This window comes from Moschus berezovskii, chromosome 12 (genome assembly GCF_049115385.1).
Source record: "Moschus berezovskii isolate FMDL1 chromosome 12, NW_MosBer_1.0, whole genome shotgun sequence".
In the NCBI taxonomy this organism is placed as follows: domain Eukaryota; kingdom Metazoa; phylum Chordata; class Mammalia; order Artiodactyla; family Moschidae; genus Moschus; species Moschus berezovskii.
The window spans coordinates 8,097,018-8,109,649 of record NC_142471.1 but is presented as its reverse complement, the minus strand read 5'-3'; the positions used below and the strand labels follow the sequence as shown (position 1 = coordinate 8,109,649).

Here is a 12,632-nt window from a genome sequence, read left to right as displayed (position 1 = left end):
TAAAATGGGGGTACCTAGTAGAAACTTCACAAATGGACATTTTCTTCCCTCTTTCTTCCCTCTTGGTATAATGTTTAAAAAAGAGCCAATGGATAAATCTTGAGGATATAAGGCAGGGAATGAAACAAGCCCTCGAGAGACAGAAAAGGAGGGAATGAGGAACAGGAGAGCTTGTTTGGCTGAGGGCAGGAACACAAACTTTTCTTGAGATGAAGGCAGACTATTTGAAGACAGACCTAAAGTAGTACAGTGGAGGAAAGTCAAGAAGAGCTTACATTTAAATGGGAAAAGAATGTAGAAGCTGGGGTGCTAGATTGAGATTTTAAACCTTCATCACGATTAGACGGAAAATAAAAGGGCTCTTGAAGCTTTAATACATTAACTTGCAAAGGCGGCAATAGCAGTTTTGAAAACAACCCCCTATTGGCACTAGGCAACATGGGAAGGGCAAAGCATGTGAACCTTGGATTCATCCTGGGAACTGGCAGATTAGGCAGGGCTTAAAGAAAGGAGGAAGGTGACTCAAGAAAGCTCTTGAAAGGGTCCCTGAAGAGAATGACTACCAAGTATAGTTTAGGAATAGAAAAAGGCAACTCAGGAAGCTGACAGTGAGAAGAACTGATGCATTTAAAACCTTGCTGAGGTCAGAAAGTCACTTCTGTCAACATAACTAGCCTTCATTCTTTTGATTTTGCCAACAAACAAAATCGATTTAGTTTTTTTCTGTGTTAACCACCATGACTACAGTTCAGGTGAAAAAGATTTTTGATTATTTGCCAAGCATTTCTGTCACTGAAAAGCAAGATAAAAATGACAAAAGAATCATGAGTTGTACCAGGCCGAAATTAACTTGATTAGGTAAGGAATAACCTACTTAAGCAATCTTTATACTTACAGGTAATTTGTCGATATAGTTAGCATTAGATCTTTCTGAGTAATCCAGTTTAAGTTATAGGTTCATAAAAATAAAGTTCAAATATCTGTAGGGTAGCACAAATATCTGATTTTCAGAAGAGGCTTCCCTGGATCAATTCAAATTGGAAGATGCAAATTTTAAGTTAGTAAAGGCAATACCCAACTTTTTCAAAAAAGACTTAGGTTGAGTGCTTTGGTGAGAATCTCTCACACAAGTACATGGTAATCTGACCTAACATATTGCACAACAAATCAAGCGAAATATAATGTTACTGAGAAATACAAACTTTGGGATGTCAGTGACACCTCTTTCTACAGAAAACAGAGTCTCTTTTTCTTCATAGCTCTTGGACCACAAGATTGCTCCAGGAGCTTAGGGTTTAAAATGAAACAAAGGGATAGTCAAGGTTAAGGCACTATAAAGATAATTGTGCCTGAGTCTAGCCTTTGGATACTTTGGCTCTCAGGTTAACTCTTCTTTCCTTTAATCACAGAGATTAAAGATGCCTACTTTCTTTTTCCATTCAAGCAACTGATTGCCTTTTGTGGGGGGAGGGTTAGTGATGTGCGTGGGAAGGAAAAGGTCAGTTCCCCCAGCTTTTGACTTGAGGTGAGCCAATAACTCTTTTATGGTTTTTACTACCAAGAAAGGTTTAAAGACTTCTTCCTAAAATACTTTTTGCATATACCTTTTCTTTTTTCCCAAATGGAAAGATACCGCTATAACCAGACACTAGTTTTGAGGTGGAAGTTAATTAGGGCTTCCCTGCTAGCTCAGTGGGAAAGAATCTGCTTGCAACGCAGGAAATGCAGGAGACTCAGGTTTGATCCCTGGGTCAGGAAGATCCCTTGAGGAGGAAATGGCAAGCCACTCCAGTATTCTTGCCTGGAAAATTCCATGGGCAGAGAAGCCTGGCAGGCTACAAACCCACAGAGTTGCAAAGAGTCAAGACACGACATAGCACTGAGCTCGTGTGTGTGTGTAGCAAGTTAAATTAGAAGGAAAAAGCTATCTGGGCTAGTGTGTAAACTTCATTCAGGGAAGACTCCTTGGTTAAAACAGCAGAATTTGCTGGATAGGGAGGAAGGAAAAAACGAGTTGAAACAAAGGGCTAGAATGCTTACTTTCAGTCAGCTTCTTCATGAAGTAAGGGAATTTCCAGGAAGGACAATGAGTTATTCTAAGCAACGACATTTAGGAAGAAAGAAGAGTTTCTGTGATCTTTGGGCCAGTGAGCTATAGAAACTTGTCCCAAGTAGTTGATGGCTCAGAAATGGGGTAGATGAATTGTGAACTGCCCATGTAGTACAGTTAGGAAGTATGTGGATAAAAGTTCCTGGAAGCTGAAGTCTTCTTTTATTGACAGAATCCACAGAACATGTGAGGCAGAGTTGGCCACAAGGTCCCAATATAGCACATTCTGACATTCAAATTAGACTTATTTAAATGTGGCTCCTTTTGATTCCTACAACTTTGTACTATGATGATTATCTGTACACAGGGATTCTAAATTGAAACAGCCTTACTCACATCATCATTATCACTCAATTTTTGGAGACTAACAGCTTGGTCCAATTTTTTTTAAAAGGTTAATAGGCTAAAAGACAAAAAAAAAAAAGTCAACTAAGTATCAGGCCTAGTCGAGAATGGTTTAACGTTATTCATTCTCTTCTTTGAACATTTTACTTAAGTGTTTTATTAGAGCTACTAGCTCAGGGTTTCCACCACGAGCATCAATTTGTTTATAGGCTTTAGATTCAAGCTCTTTAAGAGTATTCCGAGTGTATTCGAAGGATCCTACATTCTCAAGGTAATGTACACAGTATTTTTTAATATCTATGTTTTCGGTTCTCTGGCGCAAGATATTCTGCACCTGGGTGCTTTCCGGCCTCGACCAGATAGCATGAATAGTAGGGAATGAGAACTTTCCCTCTGTTAGATCTTCACAAAAGCTTTTGTTTTCACTGTATTCTTTGGAGTGAAGATTAGCGTAATCATCCCTAATTTGGAAAAAGAGCCCAAGTGTATCAAGTAGTGGTTTTAAATCTTCTTTGTAATCAGAGAACAATTGCATGAGACCTACTGCTAATCCAAATAGTCCACCTGTCTTTTGCAGCACCATTGCTTTATATTCTTCTTCGGTGGGACAAGTGTAATTATCCCTCCAGTAGATATCTAGGCCTTGTCCCTGATGGAGTTCTAAAAGCTGGCGGGTAAAGAGCTTTACTGCATCTGGGTGATTGAGGGTTAAGACTTTCTCTAGGCCAAGAAAATATACATAATTGGCAGAATTGATGACAGATGGAATTCCATAGATACTGTGTGCCACTGGAAAGCCACGTCGGAGTTTTGAGTTGTCTTCAATATCATCGATGAGTAAACTGGCATTATGCAACATTTCTGTCACTTCAATGATAATCTAGTAAAAAATACAATTGAAAAATTTCATTTTTATTTGAATTATTCAAAACAGGTCATCAATACTTATTATATAACAGATTATCAGTGTCAGGTCTCTTAGTTTTTACAATTAATTACTATCTAGAGACCTCAATAGAAATAGTGTATGATCATTAAACTGAGTTAAGAGCTAGGAATATTTTTACATGATATCTATTAATTTCTTGGGCTTAAGAATGAGGTTAGAGAACTTCCCTGGTGGTCCAGTGGTTAAGAATATTTCAATTCAGGATATGTGTGTTTAGTCCCTAGTCAGGGAACTAGGATCCCACCTGATGCAGGGCAACTAAGCCCGTGCCACAAAAGAGAGACCACATACTGCAACAAAGATGCTGTGTGCCACAACTAAAGCCCGATGCAGCCAGAAATAAATAAAAATATACTAAAACAAAACACAACAAAACAAAGAATGAAGTTATAATTGCCTAAATACCTGTAGCTTGTCTTCTGGAACTTTTAGCCAATGATTAAACGCCTGCGAAAGTTTGGTTCTCACTTGTTTACCTGCATTTAAAGAATATAATTTGGCAATAAATTAATATTTTAATTATAAGAAACACATTTAGAAACTTCTTCTAAAACTAGTAAGACTTGATAAATCCAGCCCCACCAATTCATTACCTACTATAGAGCTTATCTTCTACTGCTGGGTCCCTACTGCCAAAACTCATATCCTAAAGACACATAACCTTTTAAAATTAAGGCAGGTGAAACAGATTTATAGTACTCCAGTGGCCCATCCGGAGAAGACAATGGCAACCCACTCCAGTACTCTTGCCTGGAAAATCCCATGGACAGAGCAGCCTGGTAAGCTGCAGTCCATGGGGTCGCGAAGAGTCAGACACGACTGAGCGACCTCCCTTTCACTTTTCACTTTCATGCATTGGAGAAGGAAATGGCGACCCACTCCACTGTTCTTGCCTGGAGAATCCCAGGGACGGGGGAGCCTGGTGGGCTGCCGTCTATGGGGTCGCACAGAGTTGGACACGACTGAAGTGACTTAGCAGCAGCAGCAGCAGCAGTGGCCCATCAGTGAACCCACTCCTTTCATTTTAAATTATATCAACAATTTTGGAATGGAATGGCTTTTAAGGAATTATGATCTAATTCATTCCTTTTTTGAAAAGGGAGACAGTCTAGTTAGTGGCAGTTAATTACCCTATTTCAGAGACTACAGGTATTTATTTTTTTAATTGAAATATAGTGGATTTATAATGTGTTACCTTTCTACTATACTGCAAAATGATTCAGTTACATATATATATACATTCTTTTTTAATATTCTTTTCCATTATGATTTATCATAGGATACTGAATATAGTTCCCTGAGCTATATAGCAGGACCTTGTTGTTTACCCATCCCACACATAACTATAGGTATTTCTAAGTAAAGGTACTTTGCTACTGAATTACCTTATAAAATGACCTCTTAAAATTATCTACCTTTAAGATTTTAGAGACTGGACAGCCGTGTTTCTTTTCAAGCAAAAAGTAAGATTACCATCCCATGAAGTATTCCTTTTTAACATCCAGAATTTAGTCAAAAGTTAATTTCTTTATTTTGACTGGGGCCATTAGTTTTTCAATATTATCTTTTTCTTACACAGAAAGCTCAAAAGAGGTATTTGGTTAATAGTCACCTCTAGAAGCTGTTTAAGCCCAGATATAAAGAAATGGTAGCTAAAAACCACAATCAGTTCATTTAATAAAAACGTTCTACAAGTTTCCTGCTAAAGTGAATGCACAGTAACATCCTAATTTCAGATTAGGCTTCAGAAAAATAGTTACATAAAAAGTTTCAGTAAACAAAAACAGTGTTTTCTGAGTCCTATCTGTTTTTCTCTGCACCAATCATCCAAACAAGTGAATACACATACCCTCATCACATACCCAAATGGAAAAAAGTTTCACTTTCTGTGAGAAGTCTAAACGGGAAGGCTTTCTTAGGGTTCTGGAAGTAGTGTCCTCTATTAACCCTTAAGGTGAACATGGTCTGAGTAGCAATTATACCCTTAACTTCTGATGTATTTTCCAGGCTGACAAAGGTCAATCTGGCTACAATGAGAATGCACAATTGTGCAAAGTAACTTCATCACTTTAAAAGACCAAGCTTTATTTTCATTAGAAAATGAACAGAGAAGCAATGTACAGTCACATTTCCGCTTTCATTTCGAAATGTATTTGGAAAACAGTCAAATGAAGGGCTAAATTTACACATACTCAGGTTTTGATATTACAATAATGACTGCTTCCTCTTTAAGACCTTAAGATTACTGACTCTCTTTCTACACGCTTACTTCTTCCTCGGCTTCCAACCGCAAAGGCCTGGGGACCTACACTTCTGCATAGGTAAATCAGTTCAGTTCAGTTCAGTTCAGTCGCTCAGTCGTGTCCGACTCTCTGCGACCCCATGAATCACAGCACGCCAGGCCTCACATAGGTAAACAAACAAACATAAATACAAGTCATTCTATTAATACTTCACTAATTTCAGAACACCCTGTCAAAAATTATTATTATAACCTTTTATGGTAAGAGTAACTTTACAATAAGTGGTCTCGCCCACCTTTAAGTCACTTTAGTAACTCTGAAGCTCTCTGTGAAATACTTTATGCATAACACAGTTTCATTTCTTTATGAAAATCTTTTCAGATTATATTCTACCATGAATGCAAGAGTATATTTGATTAAAAAAAAAGATGGGATACCTAATGAGTCTTAAATATGTTATCTAAAGGCCTAAAACATTACTTACGAATAATGAGGATTAAAACAAAGCTTCTGGAATAGTTCATTAGGTAGGTAAGCATTATTATTAAAATGTAATTACAGTCAGTTCTTGCTTTGTATAGTAGTGGAGAGGGAGACACTGGGTGATGCTAGTTAAGACTCTTATCTTATCATCACTGATAACTGGCATATTTTATGGTAGCCCAGTTCCAACCAGTGTTTGCCAGCTTGTCACAAAACAAGCCCAGCAGTAGGTGGGGAGAGTTCAGGAGAAAGAGTGTGACCTTTCTCAATTTGAGACCCTGAAATAAGTGTGACCTTTCTCAATTTGAGACCCTGAAATAAGTAAAGCTACTGGCAGCTGAATAAATGTCACCCCGAACCAGTCTCTTGGCTTTTTCTTGAACAGTTGGCAATGTTCCCGCGCACTCTCCACTTGTCTCTCCCCCGTGCTTCGGAAGCACTGACGTTAGCAGGTGTGCCTCCATCACCGTCTGCTAGAGCAGGAATATCACTGATCACATGGCTTCCACGGTGGAGGTAGAGCTACCACTCTTCAGGGTTTGGACACCCACACTTACCTTCCCCCAGCTCATAAAGAACAGAAATGCCCTAATTCCCACTGAGGTATGCTCATCAAGAAAAGTGTGCACTCTATTTCTTTTAAAATGTTTATTTGCTTTTGGCTGTGCCGGGTCTTTGCTGCTGCGCGACCTTTCCTCCAGCTGTGGTGAGCGGGGGCTACTCTCCAGTTGTGGTGTGCAGGCTCCTCTGTTGCTGAGCACGGGTTCCAGGGCACGAGGGCTTCCGGAGCTGCAGTTACAGTGCTCCGGAGCACAGCTCAGTAGTTCCGGTACATGAGCTCAGTCGCTCTGCAGCACTTAGTTATCTTCCCAGATCAGGGATCAAACCCACATCTCCTGCACTGGCGAGTGGATTCTCTACCACTGAGCCACCAGGGAAGCCCAAGTGTGCACTTTGGAACAGAAATAAAAAGTTTGAATTGTGACTGAGTTGAGATCATCACTACACTATAGCTGAGACACACTATGAGCTAAATAGATCTTCCTATGGTTGTCAACTTATCACCTTTTTTGGGCCACACTGCACGGCTTGTGGGATGTCACAGATTAAACCCGGGTCCTTAGGCAGTGAAAGTGCAGAGTCCTAAAGACCAGATTGCCAGGGAATTCCCAATTTTTCACCTGAGTAACTGGTTTTAATTTTTATTATGAGAAGCCACACTTATCAAATGCATGAGTTTTTACTCGCTACTATCACTTCTCAGAAAAGCTAAGGAAAAACAATTAGCAAAATAAAACAAGCACATACATATGTTTAAGCCATGTCCAAGGGACTCATCTTTGTAGAGGAATAATTTAGGTTATGCTTCCAAGTAATGTGCTTTGAATGTATTGCTATTTGTCTCTTACAGGAAGTAGTAGTGTTAAGAAATGCTGTCTGGGGCTTCCCTGGTGGTCTGTGGCCAAGGATCCATCTTGAAGGGAATACTGGTTTGATCCATGGTCGGGAAAGATTCACATGCCGTGGAGCAACTGAACTCATGGGCCACAACTACTGAGCTTGTGCATCTAGAGTCCATGCTCCGCAACAAGAGAAGCCACCGCAGTGAGAGGTCTGCACCTCACGGAAGAGTAGCCTCTGCTCGCCGCAGCTAGAGAAAGCCCACACACTGCAACGAGGAGCCACCACAGCCAAAAAATAAAAAGCTAAGTGTAGCTTTTTGTTGTCATACAAATTGGCATAAAACCCCTAATATCAAAACAGTAGGGAATAAAAATGTCTCACATCCATAAGGGATAAAATTTCTAATGAGATATTCAAATGCTTTAAGTATTTTTAATTTTAGTTATATTATAAAATTGGGTATTTTTAAAGAGGTGCCTTAAAAACATCCCTTTTAAGAAAAAAAAATTGTAAAAGTTTATATTTTCCTTATATGTATCTCCTTAAATAGAAAGTCTCAAGAGCTGGCAATTCTAACCTTTTCTGTATGCTAATATTTAAATGACTACCACTCTATATAAATGACCCTACATGTATTATGACTAAACTATTACCTGGTAACTGAAGTAAGTACTTGTAAGGTTCTAGAAGAATTCTTTGGACGGTTTCTTGAGTCTTCTCCATTGTTTTCAAATTTCAAAGGTGATCTGTAAAAAAAGGAGAAACATAAAGATGATGTAATTGAGTATCAAAATGGAAAGGAGTTTGTATTTCAAGATGTAAAAGTAAACTTTGGTTTTAAGTGAAAATTCTACACCTATGAAACCTTAAAAACAAATCCACAGAATTAGATACTTCTATATTTGATTGATCATATAAATTAGAAAACATACTTTTTTTTCTAAGAGCATTAAAATGAGTATGTTTTATACATGTGATCCTTAAACAACACTGGGGTTCCGGGCACCAACACCCTCCCCTCTGCAGTTGAAAATCTTGAGTATTATCAATACTTCACAGTTGAACCTCAGTATCCCTGGCTCTGAAGGCATAGATTCAAGTCTAACCACAAATCATGTAATACTGTAGTATATATTATAAAAAGATATATGAGTATAGGTTGAACCTGAGCAGTTCAAACTCACATTGTTCAAGGGTCAAATGTATATTTAAAACATAAGGAGAATATAAGGAGAAAATTCTTTGATGCATTTTATTCACAATCCATTTTAGACACTCTGATTAAGACATGCACTAACGAGTACAATTATAAAAGAAGGTTTTTAAAATTAGTTAATTTATTAATTTTTGGCTGCGTTGAGTCTTCGCTGCTGTGCGTGGACTTTCTCTAGTTGTGGCAAGTGGGGGATACTCTTTCTTGTGGTACATGGGCTTCTCACTGTGGTGGCTTCTCTTGTGGAGCACAGGCTCCAGGGGATGTGGGTTTAGTTGTGGCGCATGGGCTTAGTTGCCCTCTGGCATGTGTGATCTTCTTGGACCAGGGGTCGAATCAGTGTCCCCTGCACTGGTGGGCAGATTCTTATCCACGTACCACCAGGGAAGTCCCTTGAGTGCAATTACATTATTGAAAATATTCCCCTGAGGTGACTTATTATTCTGAATTTTACGTTTACTTCAGTATTTCCTAAAATTGCACTCACAATAGAATCCTCCTTTACTGTTGAATCTCCACTATCTCTGTATAAATATCTGTTGCTACTTTTGTCCCCTTATCAGGAATCTTCATTTCTGTTTTTGTTTGGGGGGTGGCTGCGGGGAAGTCTTCATTCCTCTCTGGACATTTTAGAAGGCTTCTCACCTCTGTCTACTTTCGGTTCTTGAGACAGTGATTTGGTCCCAAGGATCATGCCAAAGGATTGAAAGGTGTGTTTTCTGTAGTCTACTCTTGAATATCTAGGTGAAAGGATCATAAAAATCTGCACTTCCCAAAGGAAATCCTTTTAGCAATATGAATCCAAAGAGAAAACTGCCATACAGAAAACTGCTACATCTGCCTTGAACAACAATTAATATTAAGTATGTCCCAAGGTTAAAAAAAAAAAACAAAACTCAGAAAATACTTTGATATAATCCAAATTAAATACCAGTTTGGTAACCTGATGTGTGCTCAGTCATGTCTGATTCTTTGTGACCCCACAGACTGTAGCCCGCCAGGTTCCTTTGTCCATGGAATTTTCCAGGCAGGAATACTGGAGTGGTTTGCCATTTCTTTCTCCAGGGGATCTTGCCTACCCAGGGACTGACCCTGTCTCCTGTATCTCCTGCATTGGCAGGCTGATTCTTTACCCCTGTGTCACCTGGAAGTAACCTAATAACACCTATACTGTTTAAAGTCTGACAAAGATTACCTTATTCTTAAGAAATTAAAAAAGAAGATGATATGCGGGAAGAATAATCACTTAGGTAAAAGATTCAGTTCAGTTCAGTTCAGTCGCTCAGTCGTGTCCGACTCTCTGCGACCCCATGAATCACAGCAAGATTACTGAACAAAATTAAAAGCAGAATTTAAAAAATGTACCATATATATACTATTTTATTTAAAGCAATTAGTAGCCATCTCTTCTCAACTAGGTTGAGAACAAATATTCTGTTTATCTTTTTCAGTGTCCAGAACATATAATTTAAAAATCAATATGGACTTCCCTAGTGGTCCAGTGGTTAAGAAACCATACTTCCAATGCAGGGGGTAGGGTTTGGATTTCTGGTTGGGGAACTAAAATCCCACATGCCATGTGGTGTGGCCAAAAGAAAAAAAAAACTTGTAAGACCAACTCTGAATAATTCTGTTTTGTCTCTGTCTAGATTAGTAGCAGCTATACACTGCTGGATGGATATCAGAGCTAATCTGTTTCAGTTCTGTGGGTTTTGGTTGATGTTTTTTTCAACTGAAAATATCAGCTATGAATTTAAAAAAAAAATCATCCTTTCCTTTGATCATTCAAGAAAGTTTAAGAATACTCACCTAACAAATAGGTCAATTAATGTTCCTTTCCCAAAAAACGTTTATATGAAAGTATTCTCAACAGTGGGAAAACAGAGAAGCCTCAATTTTTCTAGGTACCAAAAACCAGTCTCTTTCTTGTCTTGTGTAGTTTAACTGTTGCTACATTACAACCCTGTGGCAATACTTATTACAGTGGCAAAACTCTGACTGACCTTTTTCTTTACCCAAAGGACTGCAGTTTATCACACCTAGAAATTTTAGGTGTCACATCGGAAACCTGAATATAAAGAGGCATTACTGTGTTACATGAACTCTACTAATTTTTGAGACGTTTTATTGATGTATATATAGTTCATTACAACGTTGTGCCTAATTTACTTTTAGAGTGAATAACCACCACAGAATGACTCTGTTCAGAGTCCAAAACTACTCATTTTCAAAACTGGGAAATTGCCTTAAATTTGTTCAAACAATATATGATGAATATCAATTAACACAAAATCAGATTCTCTTCTCCATGGAGACAATAACCCCATGGACTCCCTGGTACCTGCCCCTCTCTTCTAGTCCTCTACTCTTCACCCTGTGGCCTTCTCTAAATTCAAATCTGGTCCTAGCTCCTCTCTGACTGGGAACCCTCAGACGTTATCCCATGGCTCTTAAACAGAACAAAACTCCCTAACAAAGCGTGTCAGGTTCGGACGGTCAAACCCCCAGCCCTCCAGCCTCAGTTCTTCGTATTTTTAAAAAGCTCCCCGGCTGGCATAAGGCTTTCCAACATGATACCGTTTCTGTCTGGAATGTTCTTTCCTTAAGTTAAACTCCTGCTAAAACCTTCTGCTCTCAGCTCGATCTTGACTTGCTCGGGAAAGCCTTCCTTCATCTCCCTAAAGCAAATTCCCTATCTCCAATTCTCGTATCACCGTGACACTCTTTCGTAGCAATCACACCTGTTGCAATTTCACACTAACGTGTGTGTCCATCCTGTCCGTCTTATGCTCCGATTCAGGAAGGCAGGGGTCATGCCAGTTTTTTCACATGGTAGGCGCTCAAATATGTGAAATGAACAACGGAACCAACGGCAAGTGCCTTCCAACGCGTTAGAGGATAAACTCAACGCACACTTCGGCATGGAAAAGTGAAAATATCATGCAAAATGTTTTTTTTTTTTTCCTTTAAAGGGAAGGATCTGATTTCAGTATTGCCAAATCGACATACAAATATAAGGGCGGCTGCGGAGCGCAGAGCGCATCCGTCCAAACTCCAGGAGATGATGGATGGGTCTGAAGAAGACTGCCGGAGTTTTACAGGGAGGGAATTTAAATAACTTCCAGTCAGAGTTTTAACACAGGCTTGGCAGAAGAGCTTCAGACGTTAACTCCCCCAGCACAGGGTCGGTGAGGTGCCCGCTTCCTCTCCGCCCAGAGGGCCCCTTCCGCCCCGCTGGGTCCCTTACGGCTCCTCCCCTTCTCCAGCCAGAGGATGGAAAATTCATACACAATCCGGTTCAGCATCCGGGTCCTCACCCTCCTTTCTTTCTTTCCTCTCAGCTCCGCCTCCCAGCCTCCCCCACCCACCTCCCATCCGGGTTCCCCCCAGCCGTCACCACAGCCACTCACGGTTCGAGGATGATATCACAACTTTCACGCCGCGGGTCCGGGAGTAAGCTGTACCCAGTATCAGCTTCCCACCTTATAGTTCAGAGTAAGGGTCCCTCCGATGCCTACATGAATACTTCCCCCTGTTTCACCACAGAACTCTCCGCCCTCCTCGGCCACCGGCGACTCCGCATTACTCGGTGCAATAAAATGCGCCATCCCGGTCACACTGCGCAGGCGTCGTTGCCACCTCCCCTCTGCTTTGTTGCTCCGCCCCCTTTCGTCCCCCCTGCCCGTCTCACGGAGGCGCGGGGCATTGCGGGTCTTGCAGTTCTCCGGAGGGAGGCTTCGCGCATTGGCCCGAAAGCCTGGACTACATTTCCCGGGGAGCTTTGAGGCGTAACTTTCTGTTTCCATAGAACTGGTGGGAAAATGGCGTCGTTGTTTGTATCGCGGGGACCAATAGGAAGAGGGTATAGGAGGGTTCTAAAGAAGC

General features: G+C 40.2%; 1 protein-coding gene across 2 annotated transcripts; it reads right to left on the bottom strand.

The window, feature by feature from the left end:
• Positions 1–1,626: 1,626 nt before the first annotated feature.
• Positions 1,627–12,376, bottom strand: GGPS1 (geranylgeranyl diphosphate synthase 1). Of its 2 annotated transcripts, XM_088841869.1 has the most exons (5): positions 12,158–12,376; positions 8,188–8,280; positions 5,674–5,807; positions 3,810–3,880; positions 1,627–3,335 (listed from the first exon to the last, which is right to left on the bottom strand). In XM_088841869.1, exon 5 carries the CDS (start codon positions 3,312–3,314, stop codon positions 2,574–2,576), a length of 741 nt encoding a protein of 246 aa, XP_088697995.1. In that variant the 5' UTR covers positions 3,315–3,335; positions 3,810–3,880; positions 5,674–5,807; positions 8,188–8,280; positions 12,158–12,376; the 3' UTR covers positions 1,627–2,573. The 2 variants fall into 2 exon arrangements, with proteins under 2 accessions (XP_088697995.1, XP_055281748.1); XM_055425773.2 differs by lacking the exon at positions 5,674–5,807.
• Between the last annotated feature and the right edge of the window lie 256 nt (positions 12,377–12,632).

Excerpts from the sequence above, each read along its gene's own strand:
- GGPS1 (XM_055425773.2), bottom strand. The coding sequence starts at position 8,257 with ATGGAGAAGACTCAAGAAACCGTCCAAAGAATTCTTCTAGAACCTTAC. Across the intron at positions 3,881-8,187 it reads GTACTTACTTCAGTTACCAG|GTAAACAAGTGAGAACCAAA; the intron begins GTAATAGTTTAG and ends CTTTAAATGCAG. Across the intron at positions 3,336-3,809 it reads TTCCAGAAGACAAGCTACAG|ATTATCATTGAAGTGACAGA; the intron begins GTATTTAGGCAA and ends ATTTTTTACTAG.